This window comes from Scyliorhinus canicula, chromosome 18, assembly GCF_902713615.1.
Source record: "Scyliorhinus canicula chromosome 18, sScyCan1.1, whole genome shotgun sequence".
Lineage (NCBI taxonomy): Eukaryota > Metazoa > Chordata > Chondrichthyes > Carcharhiniformes > Scyliorhinidae > Scyliorhinus > Scyliorhinus canicula.
The window spans coordinates 124,538,930-124,562,328 of NC_052163.1; the positions used below are offsets into that span (position 1 = coordinate 124,538,930).

A 23,399-nucleotide genomic window follows, 5' to 3' on the forward strand; every position below is an offset into this window, starting at 1 on the left:
CGAAATTGACCACCCCTAATGCTCCGCCAAGAAGTCTAGAAATGGTTGCCACCGCCGGAAGAACCCCTTAGGACAAACTTGACCCTCTCCAGTTTGATAAACCCAGCCATATCGTTGATCCAGGATTCCGCGCTCAGGGGCCTCGCATCCTTCCACTGCAAAAGAATCCTGCGCCGGGCTACCAGGGACGCAAAGGCCAGAATACCGGCCTCTTTCGCCTCCTGCACTCCCGGCTCCGCTGCCACCCCAAAAATTGCGAGTCCTCAGCCCGGCTCCACCCTGGAGCCAACCACCCTTGACAACGTCTCCGCTACGCCCCTCCAAAAGCCCTCCAGCGCAGGGCACACCCAAAACATGTGGGTGTGGTCTGCCGGGCTCCCCGAACACCTGACACACCTGTCATCTTCCCCCAGAGAACCGGCTCAGCCTTGTCCCAGTCATGTGCGCCCCATGCAGCACCTTTAGTTGGATTAGACTAAGCCTCTCGCAGGAGGAGGAGGAATTCACCCTCTCCAGGGCATCCGCCCACGTTCCCTCGTCAATCTCCTCTCCCAGCTTCTCCTCCCACTTATCCTTCAGCTCCTCTACCGAGGCCTCCTCCGCCTCCTGCATCACTTGGTAGATTGCCGAAATCCTCCCCTCACCGACCCACGTCCCAGAGAGCAGCCTGTCCTGAACCCCCCTTGGCGGCAACAGTGAAAACTCCGCCACCTGCCGCCTAACAAACGCCCTAATCTGCATATACCTGAAGGTATTCCCTGGGGGGAGGCCCAACCTTCCCTCCAACTCCTCTAAGGTCGCAAACTCTCTATCGAGAAAGAGGTCCCCCATCCGCCTGATACCTGCCCTGTGCCAGCTTAAAACCCTCCGTCCATCCTCCCTGGTATAACCCGGTGGTTCCCCCGTATCGGGGACCAGACTGAAGCCCTCACCTCCCCCCTATGCCGCTTCCACTGCCCCCAAATCTTGAGGGTAGCTGCCACCACCGGACCCGTAGTACATCTTGTTGGGGGGAGCAGCAATAGCGCCGTCACCAGCGCCTCCAGGCTCGTGCCCACACAGGACGCCATCTCCATCCTTTTCCAAGCCGCCCCCTCCCCCTCCATCACTCACCTACATATCATTGCCACGTTCGCGGCCCAGTAGTACCCACATAGGTTGGGCAACGCCAACCTCCCCACATCCCTACTCCGCTCCAGGAACACCCTCCTCACCCTCTGGGTCTTCTGCGCCCACACAAACCCCGTAATGCTCCTATTGACCCTCCTGAAAAAAAGCCTTCGGAATCATGATAGGGAGGCACTGGAAGAGGAACAAGAACCTCGGGAGCACCGTCATTTTGACAGACTGGACCCTGCCCGCTAGGGAGAGTGGCAACACATCCCACCTCCTAAACTCCTCCTCGATCTGCTCCACCAGCTTCGTAAAGTTAAGCCTGTGAAGGGCCCCCCCAGCTCCTGGCTATCTGGACCCCCAGGTACCTGAAACTCCTCTCCACCTTTTTCAGCGGTGCTTCCCAATCCCTCTCTCCTGGTGTCCCCCCCCCAGATGCACCATGAACAGCTCACTCTTCCCCACGTTGAGCTTATACCCGGAGAAGCTGGCGATCGAGCCCCTGGCCATGGCACTGAGGGAGTCGAGGAACTGGAGGGGGATAGTGTGGGGTGGGGGGAAGGAGCATCGGCTGTGGGGGGGGTTGGCGTTGCCCAACGACAGCCGATACCTTCCCTGACTGCATGCTCCCCATCGTGTTAACCAGCTCCTCCAGCCCAACTGGTGTCCCCCACCACCTGCTCCTCCCCCACTCTCGGAAACCCTAGCTTGCCCAGAAAGCGGTCCATTCCTCCCTCCTCCACTGGGGGCACTGACCGGTATAGCTCCTCCTAGAAGGTCCTGAACACTCTGTTAATGCCCCTCGCTCTCCGCACCAGACTTCCTCCTCCATCCCTAACTCTCCCTATCTTCCTAGCCGCCTCCCGCTTCCGGAGCTGGTGCACCAGCATCCGACTCGCCTTTTCCCCGTATTTGTATACCGTCCCCTGCGGCCTCCTCCACTGCGCCTCTGCCTTCTTGGTGGTCAATATATCAAACTCCGCTTGGAGACTACGACGCTTCCTCAACAACCCCTCTTCCGCGTACCTCACCATTTCTTCCACCAGCCTCTCCCTCTCCCTTTTCTCCCCCTCTCTCTATGCGCCCTGATGGAAATCAGACCCCCAACCACCACCTTCAGCGCTTCCCAGACCACCTGCACCTCCCCTTTATCATTAATTTCTAGGTACCCTTCTATACACCTCCGGACCCGCCCGCACACCTACTCGTCTGACAGCAGCCCCACCTCCAACCTCCACATCGGGCGTTGGTCCCTCCCCTCCCCCAGCTCTAGATCCACTCTGCTACCATTTCAACGTCAAACCAGCCTCAGTGAACATTTAAAATGCAAATTCTGTATGTAAATAGTTGCCTGGAACAATGCCATTGCGGTTGAGGCCAGCAAAAAAGGTGCTTTCGGGTGAGTTTCTAAAGTCTCTTGTACATTAATCAACATGGTGTGTTTTTAAAAAAAAAATTCTATTCATCAGGTAACTCTGGCCAATGCCTTGAAACAATTTAGTAGTTTGCATCGAGGAAACGGAACGGTGCCTGATGGCACATTGGAACAGCCTAGCATAGGGCAGCAGTGCAAAGTGATGATTCCATTTGTCTACCTAATGTGAATCCAGATACTAAGATTCTCTAACCACAGCAGCCCTGGAGTTAAATCAATATATTATTTACACTGCAGTGAAGCAATGTAAATGTAACCTATTGAAGTTCCCATTGCAAATCCATCTGCAAATCGATGACTGCAATCGATGCTTTCTGTCCTTTGAAAACAGAAATGATAGGAATAAAATTACCGGAAAAATTAAAACGGAGATCAATATAAAGCTTTAACAAGTGGCACTTTGGATTCTATCTGAGCCACGCCCCCAGACCTGAGACTTGACTGACCTTTCGAATTTGCTGATCTTCGTCACCTGATTGTCACCAGTTGCAGTCACTTGCTATTCTACTCTGGGAGGTGGCGGACAAAGATTTGAAGCTTTAGTTGAGGGGGGGGTCATGACATGAGAATCGGCTGCACCCAGCAGGAAATCATCGAGTGCAACATTGGCTGTGAGCACTGGGGCTGAGGTAACCCCAGGAACCTCTTACCCCCCCCCCCCCCCCCCCCCCCGTCTTGCTGACTGAAAAAACATGAAGGTTGCAAACAGCCTTGGGCAGATAGAGTGAACGGGGAATCATAAAAACTTTGAGAAGGGAAGCTGATCGAATAACTCAAGTGATGGGATTCACATCTGAAATACAAGGTCACGGAATGTGAATCTGAATGTTAGTTGCTTGAAGTGCTTCTTAAGGATTCTCATTCAAATTCTGTTTAATGGAATGACAAAGAAACGGTCTATTTAATTCAAATAATTCAATCAACTATGCTAGCTTTGTGCTTGGTAAATAATTTTTCTTAATTGAAAACCGAACCATTTTTCTTAAAAACCTTGTCAAGCTAATGAATACAAGAGAGGGAGTTTTCACTTTTCTGTAAACCAACCTGTTATTTTTGTTTGACGCAAAGAGAAAAGGTATGGAAGTGCCCACACTCTGGATTCTTGTAAAACACGGTGAGAGGTTTATTAAGGGTGTTGCTCAACGCAATCAAGATGTTAATCTGCCCAAAACCCACGCAAACACTGCTGACGTCACTACACATCACGTGACTCAGAACCAGCAAGAACGTATTCCCAGATACATAACTCCCCTCCCTCTACTTCATTACAACAATGACAACAATTCATATTTGTACAAGATCTCCTGATACGTTATTTCTATACGTATATACAATTCAATAAGATGATCTGTGTGGTGGGCATCGATTCCTTTTTGGTAGAATCTGGTGTTCTTGAACTCCGCTATTTGCGACCTCGAGTGTCCTCGTTCCTTTCTGTAGACGCCACTTCTTTTGAGTTTATTTCTGTATCTGTCACTGCAGCCAATGAAAAGTCCTCAGAAACAGCATCTGAACTCATCACTGTTTCTGGTCTCTGATCCAAAGTATAGTTCTCCAGATTTTTGAACTCTTCAGAAGTTTCAGCAATTTTGCGTTGTGCAGCAAGTAACTGATCAGCATGGCGTCGCCAAACTCTTTCATCTTCTGTCTGTACGGTGTACGATGTTAAACCCTGTCTTTGCTAGCATCGTGGCTGGTACCTGTTTCTTGGTGGTGTAGCTTCCAACTAGAACTCCCTCTCCCGGCTTAAATACTCATCTTTTAGTGATTTTCTCCCTCATGACAATTTGAAAACCTCCTGAAGTATCGGGTGGCGTTAACAAATCAAACTGCGTTTGTTGCGTCTGCACGGACAGCAGCATTGCCAGTGAACTGTGCATGTTAGCATGTCCAAGGTCTTCTTATAATATCTCATGTGGAGATGCCGGTGTTGGACTGGGGTGAGCACAGTAAGAAGTCTTACAACACCAGGTTAAAGTCCAACAGGTTTGTTTCAAACACGAGCTTTCGGAGCGCAGCTTCTTCATTCACCTGAGGAAGGAGCAGTGCTCCGAAAGCTCCTGTTTGAAACAAACCTGTTGGACTTTAACCTGGTGTGATAAGATATTCGAAAGTTGTTTACTCTTGATTATGCACCCTAGTCTTTCAATGCTTTGATGATTGCACAAAATGTTTGGCCAATCCATTCATTGCCGAATGATATGAAGCTGGATTGATGTGGTGTATACCGTTACCCTTCAAGTAGTCCAAAATGATGCCCATAAAGGCGATGGTGGAATCTTCCTGCACCAAAAATGATGCTCAAAGTTGCTTTTTCTTTATTGTATTCATTTTCACATTCTTCTGGCCCACTGCCACGTCTGTTCGACCTGTGTGAAAGCATTAATCATGTTGCTAAATTTGGTATGAATTTACCATAATAATTGATCAGTCCTAAATATGACCATAACTGTGTCACATTTTGAGGACGTGGTGCTTCTGATTGCTGACATTTGTGTAAACCGTCTTTGTCGATGATATGGCCAAGGTAATTTACGGAAGACTTGGAAAAATTCACAATTTTCCTTTTTAACTCTCAGGTTGTGGCTCTAACCCAGGGGTGGGCAAACTTTTCCATGCAAGGGCCACATTCAGAAATTCACAATTTTAAAGGGCCGCATAGTATATTAAGTAAAATAATTACTTCACCCGGTTAGGATTCTGGGCGCCTCATATAGAATATAGAACATAGAACAGTACAGCACAGAACAGACCCTTCGGCCCTCGATGTTGTGCCGAGCAATGATCACCCTACTCAAGTCAACGTATCCACCCTATACCAGTAAGTAACCCAACAGCCCCCCCCCCCCCATTAACCTTAAAAAAAAAATTAGAAAACAAATTTTTTAATTTTTTTTTAATGACTTGGTGGGCCGCATAAAGACCTTACGGCCCGCGGGCCATAGTTTGCCCACCCCTGCTCTAACCGTTTCAGAGCAGCTTCTAAACTCCACGTGTTCCTGTTCACTTGAACCGGTGATGAGTATGTAATCTAAATAACATCACTCCATTCAACCCACTTAGAATTAGATCCATGGATCTTTGAAAAAGAGCAGGCGCAGATGTTATTCCAAAAGGAAGTATGCTATAATGAATCAGACCTTTGTGTGTCACAATGGTAAGTCCTGGCAGCCAAATTCATCTTCAGATATGCCTGTGAAAATCAATTCTACTGAATTTCTGTCCTCCCGAAAGTCCAGGAAACAAATCTTCAATCAGCGGCCGTGGGTAATGATCGAAACTCAAAACTGGGTTAATGGTAGTTTCAAAATCTCCGCAAATTCTCACTGAGCCATCCCATTTTAATGCAAGAATAATTGCTGTCGCCCAATCACTTGTAGCAACAGGTTCAATGACTCCTGTTCTTGCTAATCTTTATAATCCTTCAATTTTAGACTTGATGGTGTTTGGTACAGTTCCAGCTTTGGGACACTCGGGTGGGCTGTCTGGCCTGATGTGTAGGTGTAGCTCAATTCCAGCACCATCTCATACTTCTCAAAGTTGCTCTCTGAATCCACTAATTGATTGCCTGTTTTCCAGTTAAGTCTAATCTTTGCCAACCATGCTCTGCCAAATAGAGCAAAAAAACCTCCGTGGACAATGTGAAGAGGCAGTTTTGCCGTCTTGTCCGTTTGATTCCACCTTCACCACAATGCATAATTTTAATGGTACAACCTCTTCCGTGAACATCCTTAGGATCACATTTGACAGTGTTAAAGGCAGATGCCTCCGCTTTTGATCAATTATCTTCAGTATTAGTGATACTGCAGCGCTCGTACCCCACTTCTTTTTTAATCTCAGGTTTTGGATAAGCCCAAAAGCGTTGTTGATCTCTCTGCATTGACAAACCACCGAGCTTTAGCTCTCACTGTAGCTCAGTTTCGCTGTCTTTAATATTTTGCGTGATCTTGAGCTTCATTCACTAATTTGTAGGTGCAACTAGATTGTTTACTTGTATTCTTCTTCTTGCACGTTTTTGGTGTCGAAGTTTTGAGCCCAACGCGCTATTGCAATGGGACCCTTCTTACCACAGTTCTTGCATGTATTCAATTTATTCCAGCATTCCCCCACTGAGTGTCCGACCTGTGTACAACGGTGCACCCTTACATCCATTTTTTTTAATTGCTTCACTGCGTAACCCACAAACCAACCTGTCTCAAAGAGTATCATCCAAGTGTTGTACCAAATTCACAAACATCTAGCTAATCCTAAAGACACTATAAACTGTAAAATAGTTTCATTACCTTCCTGACTACAGTGGTAAAATCGGAACCTTTCTGCAATCAATAACGGTTGAGGAGAGAAATTTCCTCCCAAAATTTCTGTAGTTCACTTAAGGGTTTGTTTTCTGGGTGAACAAAATTTTAAGCAACATAAACATTTCACGGCCAACTGAGCTGAGAAATGTTGGGACCTTTTTGGTCCTCCCGTGTCTGACTGTTTAAAAACAATTGGAATCTTTCTTCATACGAATTCCATGTTTTGTGAACCTCATCAATTGCATCTATGGCCCCTGTTTTTCCTGTGCATTTGGGACCCCGGCTCCAAGAGTCTACACTTCCTCTGTTGTAACTGTGTTGGAAAGTACAGCACAAGCAGCTAGGAATTCTTTCCTTTTTACGCCTGAGCATTCTGACTTTTTTACTGGGAAGTGGCCCGTGCAGGGTCTGCAGACTTCGAAATCCCGGTTCCTTGCAGCTCGTGTAGCTTCACCGTGTGCGCGCAGTCGCTCTCCATGCAACACCAGCAAGTCTTCCCTGACTGTCGGCCGTCTTACTCTCATTTGCTGTCGAAAACCTTTCTTAAACCTTCACATCGGGGGCAGTGCGTCACCGCCATCTGTTTTTGTGCAGGCCCAATCTCGAGGATCTTCCGTTGTTCCTGATGCCTTTCCACAGTCAGTCGGCGGAAATCATCTTTCCAGCAATTTTTGTTTTTATTTTTGCCTCCGTCCTCGTTGCCAGTTTCCTCTCGTTATATTTCTTTGCCACACAAGGGAAACCCCGCGTACAGGGGCATCTCCATGAGGTAAGTATGGCTGACTCCACAAGAGAGGGGGGGGGGGGGTGTACAGAAACCCCCCCCCTCCTATCAGTCTGATCGGCTGGAACGTGAAGAGGCAGGCCAGTGAAAAGATCCAGAGTCTTCACCCATCTTAAAAGCCTGATGTTAACTTGCTACAAGAGACACATTGAAGGGAGAAAGACAGATTGAGGATAAAGAGAAGCTGGGTTGGACCGATGTAACGGGTGTGCCTCAACATTGGAGTGGGAGGGGTGGCCATACTATTTAACAAAACAGTAGCGTTTGCAGCGACTAACGTGGTGACGGATCCAGGGGGACAATAGCAATGGTCAGCGGGATTCTGGAAGAGGCTTTAGTGGTTCTTGTAAATGTATACACGCCAAACTGGGACAACGGCAAACTCGTAAAGAAAGCAATAGCAGAAATTCCCACCAACCCATCATGTGAGGGTGGGGATAGGTAGGTCCAACCCTAGAAAGGGAGCCAGGAAAGGCATGGGAACTAACCACCTTTATGGAGCAGGTGGGTGTTAGATCTGTGGAGATTCAACCACCCGAGGGATAAGGAGTTGTTCTTCTCCCATGTACACAAAACCTACTCATCATTAGACGTCTTCATAGTGGGTAAACCGGTGCTTCCAGGGGGGGTAGTGGGAGCGGAATACTCTGCCTTAGCAATCTTGGACCACGCTACAGGGACATGAGATTGGAGGCTGGCTGGGCACAGCCCCCCCCCCCCTCCCGAGTCTGGACACAGCCCTCCTAGCCGATGCGGCATTTTGCGAAAGAATGTCACAAGCCATCGATGGGTATATATCCTGTAACCGAAGCGGGGAGGTCTCCCGTTCTGGGCGGTACTGAAGGCGGTGAGGTGCTTGAATGGTTTGGGTTTGAGTCAGGGTTCACCTTGTAGATGAAACTTTTATACTGAGCTGTCGGGGCGAGCATATGGACGAACACCATCAGCTCTGAATACTTTGAGGCAGGGGTGCCCGCTTTCCCCTCTGCTATTCACGGTGGCAATTGAACGACTGACCCCTTACATCAGCAAAGAGGTGAAAGGGCATTCCGAGAGGAGGCAGGGAGCACAGAGTTTCACTCTTGCGTGGAGGACCTGCTGCTCTACGTGCCAAACCCCCTGGCCGGCATGGGCAAGGTAACGGAACTCCTGAGGGAGTTCAGAGCTTTCTCGGGTTGCAAACTTAACCTGTGCAAGAGCAAAATCTTCCCCGGTGAACCCCCGAGAGGGAGGAAGAAAACCGGAGATGGTTCCGTTCGAACTGGTCCAAATGAAGATCAGGTACCTGGGGATCCAGATAGCCCATGATGGATGCAGCTCAATAAATGGAACTTGTCCAGCATGGTGTTGGAGGAGAAGAAGGACTCGCTCCCACTCTCCCTGGCGGGAAGAGTGCAAACAATAAGAATGAACGTGTTGCCAAGGTATCTCTTCCTATTCTGATCACACCCGATCTTCATTCCCAAATTCTTCCTTGCCAGGGTTGATAAACTGATCGTGGCCTTTGGAAGGGAAAGATTCCGAGGAGCTTCTCCTGGTTCCTGCCTGAAACTCATTGGGTTCTGAACCGCCTTATTCGAGGCCATGTCCAGAGTGGTGCCGGTCTTCGGGGTAGTGGAGCATCCAGAACTCTTTATGGGGTGAGGGGATAAGGCCTGGCCTTCGCCTCCCTGATTACCCAGTAGATCCTTGTAGGCCAATCCACCTAACCTGCACATCTTTGGGTTGTGGGGGCGAAACCCACGCAGACACGGGGAGAAAGTGCAAACTCCACACGGACAGTGACCCAGAGCCGGGATCGAACCTGGGACCTCGGCGCCGTGAGGCAGCGGTGCTAACCACTGTGCTGCCCATTTCTGTTGTGTCACACGTTTCAGACCGAGAACCTGTATCCGTGTTTCTCGTAGATCCGCTGGACATTGCACGAAAATCTCAGTTTGCAGCTCGTATTTTCTTTTCACGGAAATCTCCTGAGTGACCGCCTTGCAAATGGAATGTGTAGTTGCTGCTGGGTCTGTGTCTTAGCAACCACAGGAGAACCATTGCGGGCTAGTGAAGAGAAGAGCAACCTTGGTGTCTGAATTCTTTCTTGTTTGCTCTTACAGATGGCTTCTATTTAAATGAATAGAGTTTGACATTACCACACGAGCGGCATCTGTTTAGCCAGACTCTGATTGTAATCATAATGGCTGTATTCAGCACCTGAGGGAAAGATATGAACGTTTGACTTAAAGGTTGCCTAAAGGTCACTGCTATTGATTTATATTCATTGTTTCAATTCTTATAAATAAAGTGCATATCTGGTGTGCGCTAAAGATGACGGAGACAGCTTGGTTCAATGCTCCACGGTCCAGCCTGAACGCAACCCACACTTCCTCACTCGGATACTCTTTCACTGGTATCCCTCTTTCTCCCTCCATTCCTCTCTCTCTGTCTCTGTGTGTGTCTGTCTCTCTCTCTCTTGGGTACTCTATTGCTTGCAATGCACTCCTCCCCTCACCCCTGTCTCCTGACTGCTCCGCTACAAGTAACTATAATTAAGGTTAAATTGCGGTTACATTCCTTTGTAAATTTCCATGCCAATTGCATGCAGCACCTACCTCATCGCAATCATGCATTTCATATAACCTTGATTCGTCTGATGGCCACTTACATTGTCATCTCCTCTAGTTTGTTTCCCAACAGGGTGTCCAGTCAATGCAGCCCAATGCCCCAGACTGTTCAGTTGGGCATCTACGCATCAAATGGATTTTTCCTGGATAGTTTTCCCGTGCTGAATTCAATTTAAGTCCTCCAATCCCTAGACCAAACTTACACTGCAGGTGCTGTGTGCTGGGGGGTTGACGTGCAAGGATTTTTCTCCTGAAGGGCAGTCTTGCGTGAGTGCACAATGTGTACTTTGGCAGACTTGCTGGACTCTCCGATGTGTGGGCTCTTTAGACTGGATAACATTGCGTTGCGCTTGGATCATTTCGAAAGAATGTTCTGAAAATCTCATGGGAGACTGTGCATGTGTGTGACGGCTCAGTTCTGGTCAACACGAACCTTCAAAGCTGGAGTCCGTCTCATTCTCTCTATTAATTTTGCACATACCCTAGTGTAGTGTTTTTCAAAATGTTTGGCCGGCCAGCCTTTGCGACGCACGCCGGCCGACCTTCGCGATCCACCATTTTCGCTTACCTTCAGTTTGCAAGTGAGCCTGCTTGGTCCCCACTAACTCACTTGTTTTGTCATTCAATGTTACATTTCTGCTAAGTTCTCGTTGCATCATTTGAAAGAAAGCAAGAGGTTTTTCCTCTTGACTCGCCATGCTTAGTCTTCAAATGCATTTGAGGGTTTTTTAGCTTCCATTTGCCAGTACTTCCCTGCATATAACACACATAGGCATTGCATCCTGATTGGCATTGGCACAATTAACAAAACCATACCTCTCAAAATCATCTTTACACTGCTATGTTCCTGATTTCAGTTTTTTTTCTTTTGTTCAAAGTGATCCATCTTCAGTTCTTCACAGTCCTGTTGTTTGCTTGCTCGCTCTCAGCTAGAAAATGGAGGAATCGCTCCTCCCATAATTTGATGCCCACATCACAAATGCACAGGACGTGTGATGTCGGTGTACCTGCCGGGCGTGTGACCTTCTGTCTGCCGCAGGTTCTGGCCGGAAGACTGCATCGTTCTATTTTGAAGCCAGTTGTGGCCGTTGGGCACTTAGCCGCGACCGGGAATGCCGTGACTGATCACTCCACGGCCCATAGTTTGAAAATCCCTGCCCTAGTGATCAGGTTGAACTATGTTGATTATAGAAATTACAGTGTAGAAGGAGGCCATTCGGCCCATCGAGTCTGCACCGGCTCTTCCCAACCCCACACCTCCACCCTATCCCCATAACCCAGTAACCCCACCCAACACCAAGGGCAATTTTGGACACTTAAGGGCAATTTAGCAGTCCACCTAACCTGCACATCTTTGGACTGTGGGAGGAAACCGGAGTACCCGGAGGAAACCCACGCAGACACAGGGAGAACGTGCAGACTCCGCACAGTGACCCAAACCGGGAATCAAACCTGGAACCCTGGCGCTGTGAAGTAATTGTGCTATCCACTATGCTACTGTGCTGCCCGTGCATTATCTCGATAATGTGCATACTTCAGTCTCAATGTCTTAATCAATAGTTATGAAGACAAATTAACAAAAGTTAAACGTGCTGCTAATAGACAACAATATGTGTGATGGGAGATGGGAAGGAGAATGATCTGCAGCGTTAAAATCTATGTAGAGTAGCTATCTGCCGACATGAGAATGTGGGCACGGGCAAAATAAACTGACTGCTGAGCAGGACATCAGCAGCACTGGACCCACAGTGACATTTTGCAAAATAGGTTCGGAGCTTCGAAGGGCCGTTAATAATCAAAACATTCCAGTGGATTTGGAGCCACAGAGGCCAGGCCAGATTGTTGTGACACCCTCGGTCAGTCATTCATGGTCAGTTCTAGCCCTACTTGACCCAGAGTCGCAACACGGGTGGAATTTGATTTTATATTCCTATTTGTGGTTTTGGTTGAGTTAAATTGGCCAGTCACCAACTTTGCACATTTAAAAACAAAATAATCCTCCTTTATTAAACAGTGGTTATAATTAAATAGGCCAAAAAAACAACTGGCGATCTACTATCTGATTCCCAAACCCCATTCTTGCTCACCCTCACACAGTCACGCTCGCTCACTCTCTCTCACACGCACACAACACACACACAACACAGGGAAAAGGATAGTCAAGAGGCTCATAAAACAAAAAGGTAAGGATCTTTGATTCAGGTGGATGTCTTCCAGTTCGTTTCTTTCTCAAGGTTAGCTCTTCAGTTGGACTTCAGCTTGCAACAATCTTCACGAAGAGACAGCAGATAACGGGCAGCAGAGGGAGGGAGACACACAGCTCCTCTTCCTTCGAAGGCCCAGAGGCTACCGACAGCTTCTGTCCGAACCCCCCCTCCCCCACCTGACCGGAACCAATCGCTGACGGTTGTCAGGCAGAACACGGTCCCTGCAATCCATTGGTTGCCAGTTAGCCAATTGAACTCACTTCCGTCAAAACCAGTTCTCAAGTTTCACTCTGTGCCGACGAGTCTGGTTCCTCCTCTCCAAAATACACAACCTAGGGACACACTGTCCTGACGAGCAGTTCTCTGTTTAAAAGTGCATTTTATTATGCGTCCACAGACCAAAAATAATAAAGTAAAAAAAAATGGGAACAAAGGCGATAAAACAGGAAGGGCTCTTACGGGATAAACATTGCAGATCTCCTCCCCTAAAGAAGGTTAGTGAACCAGATGGGTTTTGGTGTGATCCCTGATTATTATTAATTAGACTGTCCTCTAGCAGATGTGGTGCAAATTGAATTTGTATTTGAGTGGGCCTCTGGATTATTGGTCCAGGAGCATTACCACCGTGCCACCCTTTCTTTTCCCCTTCCCCATCTTCAAAAGACTCCTTTTTAAAAAGCCCGCTACGTTGAGCCTGCTCCTGGCCAATCTATTTTGCTCAATTGCTTGGCGGTCCCTTCTCCTCTGCACTCTATCCAGTGAAGCTCTTGTGAAATGGCGTCCTCTGCGAGGAGTGGTGTTGAAATCTAAATTGATGCTTTGGCTGGAATGTGGTGCAATGTTTCCTGGAGCTACAAACGGCAATAATGCAGACAGGCCTGAGAGAAGCATTAAAGAGGTTGATCTGCGCCAGCAATCCTTCACCAATATAGACCTGTGTAAGACGATCAACTCTTAGTTGCTACTTGAAGCTTATCCTAAGTAGCTGTGTTGCGCTCATGTGATTTGTAACACACTCTTGTGGTCTGGTAACCATGGCAATGCTACCCATAATCTTGCAGCCGTTCTTTTCTTACAATTGGACCGATGCAGCAAACTAAAAGATGCACACTAGTGAATATTCTCTGCTTATATGCGGGTCACTTACAGCCAGGAGTAGTGTCACGCTCTGCTTGTCATTGGGAACTGAATTAAGAGTTGCTCTTTGCCAACAGTGGCAAATTTGTTTTTTCTTAAAGAAGAAACTGCACACTCGACTGTTTGAGCTACAAGTTCAGAGTCACTGTGAATAAAATAAGGAAACAAATTGGAGGAAGCCCCCCGAACGTGCCACCTGAGCGCGGCAGTCGAACAAACTCTCTCATCTGGGCGATGTCTATAAAATGTCCCATTTTGAGCTTTTCGACAGGCCTTTCCCACACTCTGCTTTTGTGTTTTTATTTGGATGGACAGCGAGAGCTGGCAGCATTGTGCAGAAGGACGAGCTGCAAGACATTAATGAGCTAAGCCATGCAAGGCCGCACAATCAGCACACGTGTAACATTGACTTAACCTGATGACTGAAACATTCTGAGGTTAATAACTTGTCTCCTCTTAAACTAATTCAACGTTTTTGCACTGTCGGATATAGTGGCACCTCCCAGGCACCTCCTCCAGTGACCTCATCGGCCACTGTATGAAATAAACCAATGGGGGAAATCAACATAAATGCACAAGTGTGGTCAAGCTGATCAAGCAGGGGGTCCACGTCAGGGCAACTTGTCCAACATTCAGAATTTCCTTGGAGCCTCCAGGGTTCAAAGACACCGCAAGAGGGGGAAAGCCGTGGGTATTAATGTTTAGGGGGTCACCCATTTATTTTAATTTTATAAATTAACGGTACTGTAATTTTTAAAATTATTTTTTTTCCAATTAAGGTGCAATTTAGTGTGGCCAATCCACCTACTCTGCACATCTTTGGGTTGTGGGGGTGAAACCCACGCAGGCACGGGGAGAATGTGCAAACCCCATGCGGACAGTGGACCGGGATCGAACCCGGGTCCTCGGTACCGTGAGGCAGCAGTGCTCACACTGTGCCACCGTGCCGCCCTGGGGTCACCCATTTATGACGGCGATGTGGAGGAATTTCTTGTGAGGCCGGGGGCATCTTCGAAATTCTCCATTGCAGGGGCTATGGTTGCTGAGTTAGTCAATACATCGAGAAAGATGTATGCTTGAACTGTAGGAAAGTTGAGGATTATCGAGATCAGGCAGGAAAGTGGAGTTGAGGCCAAGGTCAGATCAACCTTGATCTTGCTCTATATGGTGGAGCAGTCTCTTGGGGGTACGTGGATGGCTGGTCCTATTCATCTCCTATAACCAATTTCTTTTAATTTGAAAGCCTGTTCTGTTTGCGGATGAGATGCATGTTCGACTGCTGGTTGGGAGGGGTGGGCCGTATGACATAACCTTCGGGAATAAACCTGCCAAGCGTTGAAAACCCTGAACAGGAGGTGGAAGAAAGATGGGAAATGTTTCTGGGATTGGGACAATCCTTTTACATTTACTCCCTCTGGATACTGAGGTGTTAATTAATGTACATGGTGGTGACTGCAGAGATTTTCAAGATGGTTGGTACTGTTTTGAACCAGGCAGCAGTGGGACAAGGCGGAACGTTACTGCCGAGATGGAATGGGCTCACCCAAGCTGCAGGCCAGTTCCTATTGTGCAATGTGCTGGGTTTTAGTGACTGGATCTGTGCTCATTCTTGGCCCAGATGCCCTCCGAGCGCATGTATTCAGCTGGGTGCCTTTAAAACAGCCAATTTAATGCTTTTGGAGATTGTTTATAGAAAAGCTTTGCATTAGCTCAAACCCCAGGCAAGATCCGAGTTTGGGCAATTTGACTGCAAAGGCAAATTCACTCTTAACCTGCTCGATTCCTCCCTGTGGTTAATGCAGCCCACGTTCTGAGCACTTTAAGGGTGAACTCGGTTTGCCCTCCGAATCGGAGAGCACAAAGGGGAAGAAAAGGGTCAAAAAGAGAGGGAGGGTGAAGTTTTAGAAAACAAAATTTGAACGCTCCAGAAATCTTGCTGGAGGAAAATGCTTCTGCAATTTCTAATCTACAGCATCTATTTCCATCATTCCAATGAATTGCATTTGTACCTGACGTTGCTTCGGGGAAGGGAAAGGTGACGGACCTGCACACATGAAAGCACAGCTCTCTCATCCTGCCGCTGTCTATGTGAGACCATGCAGGCTCTGCATTGAAGCGATGAACACATCATCTCTTGTTTGAAGCAGCTAGAGGCCATATTTATTCCAGTGTTGAAATTGTTTTCCCATACAGGAGCCATTACTATGTAGCTTGAATAGAGGTGCTTTTTAATAATGCATAGGACATTGATATTTAAATTGTGTTCCGGGCATGGGGGATAGCCAAGGATTTGTTGGCAGACTGACCAAATGCTCGAGAGCTTCTTTTTAGAAGCTACTTTTTTATATGGGCAGCATGGTAGCACAGTTGCTTCACAGCTCCAGGGTCCCAGGTTCGATTCCCGGCTTGGGTCACTGTCTGTGCGGAGTCTGCACGTTCTCCCCGTGTGTGCGTGGGTTTCCTCCGGGTGCTCCGGTTTCCTCCCACAGTACAAAGATGTGCGGGTTAGGTGGATTGGCCGTGCTCAATTGCCCTCTGTGTTCAAAAAAGGTTCGGTGGGGTTGCGGGTGTGGGCTTAAGTGGGGTGCAATTTCCAAGGGCCGGTGCAGACTCGATGGGCCGAATGGCCTCCTTCTGCACTGAAAATTCTATGATATATGCTTACTTAAAAATGGCTGACTGCATTATTGTGGACTTCGGTTCGGGAAGGCCACCCTGTTGGGTTTGCAAAGTTCGCATGATGCTTAAACACTAGTTCATCTCCTTCGCTTGTTGCTGATTGTTTTCTACATTTACGCTTCACTGAGCTGCATTGCCTTTCCAGCCTCTGGGAGTGAAAGCTGACTTGGGCTGTGGCGAGACCAGCTCTGACTGTCGTTTAATATTAATAATAATAATAATAATCGCTTATTGTCACAAGTAGGCTTCAATAAAGTTACTGTGAAAAGAGTCGCCACATTCCGGCGCCTGTTCGCGTTCACTATTTTCTGAAGTTAACGTTCGTACCAAGTCCAAAGCAGTGAACTTAAACACGCGGATTGGAGTTTAAATGTTTGAATTCTGGACTGGCTTATTCATTGCCGATGCCAATTCCCTGTGACCAATAACGAGCGTTTTTGTGGGCTGTGTTTGTTCGGCAAGATGCTGCTGCGAGGACCTCGATCCCGGCAAACACGCAGCAGTCCCCTTCCCAAAATCATTGAGGTGTCCATGTGAAACATGGGTGGCTATGGTCTGGGGGTGCATCAGCACGCTCTGAACTAGAGGGGAGGGAGGATGTTCCTCTGTTTGTTTGACAAGAAACCTGGCGACGAGACCATTTGCCTTTGTCCCAGCAATGCAGCACGGTAGCATAGTGGTTAGCACAGTTGCTTCACAGCTCCAGGGTCCCAGGTTCGATTCCCGGCTTGGGTCACTGTCTGTGTGGAATCTGCACGTTCTCCCCATGTCTGCGTGGGTTTCCTCCCAGAGATGTGCAGGTTAGGTCATGATAAATTGCCTTTAGTGTCCAAAAAGGTTAGGTGGGGTTACTGGGTTACGGGGATAAAGAGGGATAGGGTGGAGGGTGGGGCTTAAGTAGTGGTGCTCGTTCCAAGGGCCGGTGCAGACTTGATGGGCTGAATGGCCTCCTTCTGCACTGTAAATATGATTCTATGAACCAGGCAAAATATTGGAAAAACTGTGGCCCAGGTTTTCCAGCCCGTCACAGCAAATTCCCGGCAGCCCATCCGGCTCAACATTCGCCGGCAGCGTGACCTTCTGGCCCGTACCGATGTTTGCTGTGTTTGGTGTGGCTCACCTGCCCCGCCGGGGTGGTGGGGTGGGGGGGGGGGGGGGGGGGGGGGGGTACCTTTGGGAGGACTGGAAGATGCTGCTGGTGGGACGGGTATGGAAAATCCCACCCTATGTCTCTTGTTGTGAGCGCGGACCTGAATTTGGCAGTGGTGTTTTTCAGTGCAATAGCAAATCGTTTTTTTTCCTAATTGAGAGCTTTGCGCACAGTTGCTGCGTCTCTCTGTGGCACTGTTTACTGTTCTGTCCCAATTAGGAGACAACATTTGAAGCTCCCAATGGCTTTGCTAGTCCATGAAGAGCGGTGAAAAAAAAGAAAAACAATGTTATTGTACTTCAGGGTGTTCTTCATTACGGGAAGGTATCTGGAGACGTTTTGAACCTAAACACATTGCAACAACTGAAGACACTGCAGTTTCCCTTGGTATCTCTTTATGTGCAGGGGAGGAAAATGAGCCAGGTTTACCCATTTCTGATTGCTGTTGAATTACTATCTTTGCTAGAAGTGGCGACTGGGATCGGTTCTCCCTTTGCAAATTGAACAACTTGCCTTCATTGTCGACTGTCAATGTCGACAGCCACACTGTCGACTCGTGTGGTAAGATTGGTCACAAATGGAGAATGACTGGCTCCTGTCCATCCAAATATAGCAACTAGTCGAAGTCTTTGGGGTAGCAGAAGACGGGGGGGGGGGTGGGGGGGGGGAAGCTGACGGTATAAAGAAGGGAAGAAAAAGGGTTAGATGGGAGGATGAGGGTGAATGGCCTCGCAATTGCATTGTGATGAGCGAACTGTTCTGTGATGACCAGCTCGGTAAATTGGGTCCATAGTTTAGGAGAATCTTGAGAGGTGATGTCAAAAAACATAGAACAATACAGCACATAACTTATGTGGCAATCGGCCCTCCAGGCCATGATACCAACCTTTGCCAAAACCCTCAGCATTTCCTTGTGCCGTATCCCTCTATACCCATCCTATCCATGTGTCTGTCGAGATGCCTTTTGAATGCTGTTAATGTATCTGCTTCCACAGCCTCCTCTGGCAACGTGTTCCAGGCACTCACCACCCTTGCGTAAAAATCCTGCCTCACACATCTGCTCTCAATTTTTCCCCACAGACCGTCAACCTCTGCCCCCTGGTGACTGACCCTTCCACCGTGGGAAAGAGTGCCTGCCCATCCACTCTGTCCATGCCCCTCATAATCTTGTAGATCTCTATCAGGTCACCCCTCAACCTCTGTCTTTCTAATGAAAACAGTCCGAGTCTATTCCGCTCCTCCACATAGCTAACACCCTCCAGACCAGGCAACATCCTGGGAAACCTCCTCTGCACCCTCTCCAAAGCCTCCACATCCTTCTGGTAGTGTGGCGACCAGAATTGTGCGCAATATTCCAAGTGTCATTGAAACAATCAAGGTAATGAAGGGACTTGTCAGGAAAGTTACTTCTGCCTGGAAAATCCAGATCAAGATGCTGCAGTTCCAATATAAGGGACAGATTATTTAGCACTCTGATGAGGAGAAGTTACTTCGCTCAAAGGATTGTGAACCTTTGGAATTCTCTATGCCGTGGTTTAGTGATAGTGAATATATTTAAGGCTGAAATTGATACATTTGTGGTGACTCAGGGACTGAAGGGAGTAGATGGGAAAGGGGAGTTGAAACCCAAGATCCACCATGATTGTATTGAATGGTGGCATAGGCTCGATGGGCCGAATGGCCTACTCTGCCTATTTCTTATATTCTTGTGTACAGAGACTGAAGAAAAGCAGATACGTTTGTCAACCGTGTTAACGAAGTATCTGTTATCCACAAAACCTCCCTTCAAAGCTCAAATCAAGCGACCATCATAACCGATCATAATCTCATTGAATGGCGGAGCAGACTCGATGGGCCGAATGGCCTGCCTCTGCTCCCGCGTCTTATGGTTTCATCAACAAGTCTTCGCAGCAGTCTGCCCTGTGTTTCTTTTCTTAACGATATTTCATAACCCGTAAATAAATTGTCCTTAACAGACATGTGATTGCGCTCTGCACTTGCAGGTTAGCGCGACTAATTGTATCGCAGGTTCTTTTGTCTCTTCATTAACTTGCTCGTTTTTTTTCCCCCCCCCTTTCAAAGGCTCCATCACAGTCAGCACAACAGTTGAAGTTTACTACCTCGGACTCCTGTGATCGAATCAAAGATGAGTTTCAGTTTTTGCAAGCACAGTATCACAGGTAAATGAGATTTTTCTTTCATATACTGGAAACCATTTCACTTTAGGATAATAAATGACTTCACTGAAAGGTGAAAGATGCAATTTATTCCAGCTAAGCTCGAGTGCACATTAAGATGCCAATAATTTTATATTGATGCTTGAAACCCAACGACACTCTTTTGAGTCATAACTTATGTTGCAACTGCTGTTGGGAGCAGGCAGCTGCGTCCGACCAGTCACGCCAAGACGTGCTGTCAAATTGAGGAGGCAGCGAGAACCAACTTGAAGAATTGGGTACAGGAATAGGCCATTCGGCCCCTCGAGCCTGCTGCTCCCATTCAATGTGATTGTAACTCAATTCCACTTTCCCACCCCTGATTCCATGAGACACCAACAATGTATCAATATTGGCCTTGAAGACCATCATCCACAACCCTTTGAGTGAAGAGATTTCTCCTCATCTCAGTCCTAAATGATCCGTCCTTTATTCTGAGGCAGTGCCCCATGTTCCAATTTCCCTAATCAGAGGAAACAACCTCTGTGTCTGCCCTGTAAGGCCCCTCCAGAGATCACCCCTCCTTCTTCTAAACTCCGAGTAATGTAGGCCCAGTTCACTTGGTGTCTCTGTGTAGGACAACACTCTCACCCAGGAACCTATCCAATGAACCTTTTGCTGAACCGTCTTGTATATAACAAAACGGCGTTCATGTCTTCTAGACGTTCCAAAATCTTTCGCAGCCTTTTAATTACTTTTAAAGTGTTGGCACTGCTGTAATTAATGTAGGAGACTGTGGGTCGTCAATTCACACGATGAGCAAAATGACCAGAGAATTTGTTTTAGCGATATTCCTGAGGGATAGGTATTGGCCAGATCACCAGCAAACCTTCCAACTCTTCTTGAAATGGTGCCATGGAGTTTTTTTTTACACCCTCCTGAGAGGGCACATTGGTTCAATATCCTGTCCCAACCGTTTGCATATTTCCTACAGTGAGCTTGGAGTATAAGCCCATGTTTGGAGTAGGGCCTGAACTCTCAGCCTTCTGACTGGGGGGGGGAGAAAGAGCTACCAACAGTAGTGCTTTCAAATCATGGGGGGCACTGAGGTCTGTTGTGGGGCCAAATATTACATGTCCAAGTCTGCGGGTGATACAAAGATAACTGGGAATGTGTGTTGTGAGGAAGGTACCCAAATCATTTTCAAGGGGATTTGGACTGAGTGGGCCAGAGCATGACAGATGGAAAATAACGTGGAAATGTGGTGTTATCCACTTTGGTGGGACGAATAGATGTGCAGGTATTTTCAAATGGCCAGAGACTCACAAGTGTAGATATACAAAGGGACCTGATATCCTCGTCGATAAGTCACTGAAAACTAACGTGCAGGTGAAGCAAACGATTAAGAAGGCTTTATCCCAACAGGTTTTGAGAGAAAAAACAGTAGCAAAACCTTGCTTGAATTGTATAGAAGGTTGGTTAAACCGCACCTGGGGTAGTGTTGGTCCAGATTTAGCCCCCTTACCTCAGCAAGAATATTATTGCCACAGAGGGGAGTGCAAGAAAGGGAAAGTCACTTCGGACTGAGGTGAGGAGAAATTATTTTTACAGCAGAGGGTTGTGAACCTTGGGAATTCTCTATCTGAGAGAGCTGCGGAGACTCGATCATCGAGTACATCTAAAGCAAATGCGAAAAGGATATGGGGATAGTGTGTGGGGGAGGCATTGAAATGGATGATCATCCATGTTCGTATCGAATGGCACAGCATGTGTGATGGGCTGAATGGCCTACCCCAGTTCCTATGTTGTTGTACATGTATCTGGGGATGGTTGTACAGTGGTTATGGTGCCAGTTGAATTTTAATTGCCTTGATCTTGAAGGACAGGAGCCTGTCAACTCTACCTAATCTGGACTACACGTGACTCCAGTCCTATGCCCTGGTTGCGCTTTAGCGCCCTGTCAAGTGCCCAATCAAACCATTCTGCCATAAAAGACAATGTTGCCTAAAAGTTCATAAAAGAGGCCCACCAGCTTCTCGGGCTGCTGAGAAACGACAGCTGCGTTGGCCACATCTCGGAGCATTGTTGAAGAAAAGGGTAACTGGGGCCCAAAAACCCCCCCCCCCCAAGATGTTTCAATCCTGAAAACCCAAAGTGCTGAGGCTGATGAGAGTTTACTTGATGTAGACGTGCACTCGACGCCTTTTTTATTTGCTGATCTTGTGCATTCTAGTGTTGCTGTGATGTGGACTATGGAAATTTGTAATAATTCCTGCAGATCTTCCGGAAAGCTGAAGATAAACAAAGGTGAAGGAAGAAATGTTGATGGGGTATGGCCTGTAGAGCTGTTAAAGGCCTTTACTTCAGTAAGGCCCATTCAAGTCAAATGACTTTTATATTGACAGATGGAATCGGAGTTTCTCGGAGTATTAAGAATTCTTCTGCACTTTCTTGGGTGTTCTCGGAGTGCATTTTCTGGTCCCAAAGACTGGATTTTTCTGACGGACGTGATTTGATATGCCAGATTGACTGTAGATCGCATTCATAATTGCGCCTTTATCAGTGTACCGTTTTGCTCTTGCAGCTTTATAATGCATGATATAGTTCAGATTCCTTGTAGCTAAGGGATATCTCTTCTTCAACCACGTCCTGGGTTTCTAGATGTGCATTGATTTACTTTTTAAAATCCATTTTACGGGATGTGGGCATCGCTGGCTAGCAGTTGCCTTTGAGAAGGTGGTGATGAGTTGAAAGAGAAGATGCTGGAAAATCTCAGTAGGTCTGGCAGCATCTGTAGGGAGAGAAAAGAGCTAACGTTTCGAGTCCGATGACTCTTTGTCAAAGCTTTGACAAAGAGTCATTGGACTCGAAACATTAGCTCTTTTCTCTCTCTGCAGATGCTGCCAGACCTGCTGAGATTTTCCAGCATTTTCTCTTGCGTTTCGAATTCCAGCATCCGCAGTAATTTCCTTTTATCCAGTATTATATGGTGGTGATGAGTTGCCTTCTTGAACCGCTGCAGTCCCTGCGGCGTAGGTACACCCACTGTGCTGTTGGGGAGGGAGTTCCAGGATTTTGCCCCAGCAACAGTGATAAGTCAGGATATGAGTGACTTGGGAGGGGCTTCTCCAGGTGGTGGGGGTTCCCAGGTATCTGCTGCTTTTGTCCTTCTGGATGGTAGTGGTTATGGGTTTGGAAGGTGCTGTCGAAGGAGCCTTGGTGAGTGTTCTGGGTCCAGATGAGAATCCCCATTTTGGTAATGATCCCAACGATTTGCATTTGGTAAAGCTGTGAGGATATTTATTGCACCACAGCAGTGATAACACTGACCAGTAGACAGCTTATAGTTAAGCACATTAGCAACAAATAAATAGCTTTACAGTTAACAGGCGCAATATTGTAACTTGCTTCCTGAAATCTGCCCCTCCACTCCAATTAAGCAAGCCATATCTTTGAAATACCACATATGAGGGGCTGGTTTAGCACAGTGGGCTAAACAGCTGGCTCGTAATGCAGAACAAGGCAACAGCACGGGTTCAATTCCCATACCGGCCTCCCCGAACAGGTGCCGGTATGTGGCTACTGTGGCTTTTCACGGTAACTTCATTGAAGCCTACTTGTGACAATAAGCTGTTATTATTATTAACTTTATAACAACCAGGTTTTACTTGCTTATCTTGGTGCAGAGTCCTTGGAGAGAGAAACCCTTTTTTCAGGACCAAGCTGAAAACCTCCTGCTCAACTTAGAGCCTTGGAAGCCACTACCCTGTCCAGACAGACTTGGCTCCTCTTATCAGTTTCTCTCACAACACACAACATTCTTTTGTT

At 47.4% G+C, this 23,399-nt stretch overlaps 1 protein-coding gene across 2 annotated transcripts in view; it reads left to right on the forward strand.

Moving 5' to 3' along the window:
* chico overlaps positions 1-23,399 on the forward strand; it is a 119,813-nt gene that overhangs the window by 16,794 nt on the left and 79,620 nt on the right. For both annotated transcript variants that reach the window (XM_038777748.1, XM_038777747.1), the window contains exon 2: positions 19,498-19,595. In XM_038777748.1, the coding sequence (XP_038633676.1) occupies positions 19,498-19,595 (98 nt within the window). The remainder of the gene's footprint in view (positions 1-19,497; positions 19,596-23,399) is intronic.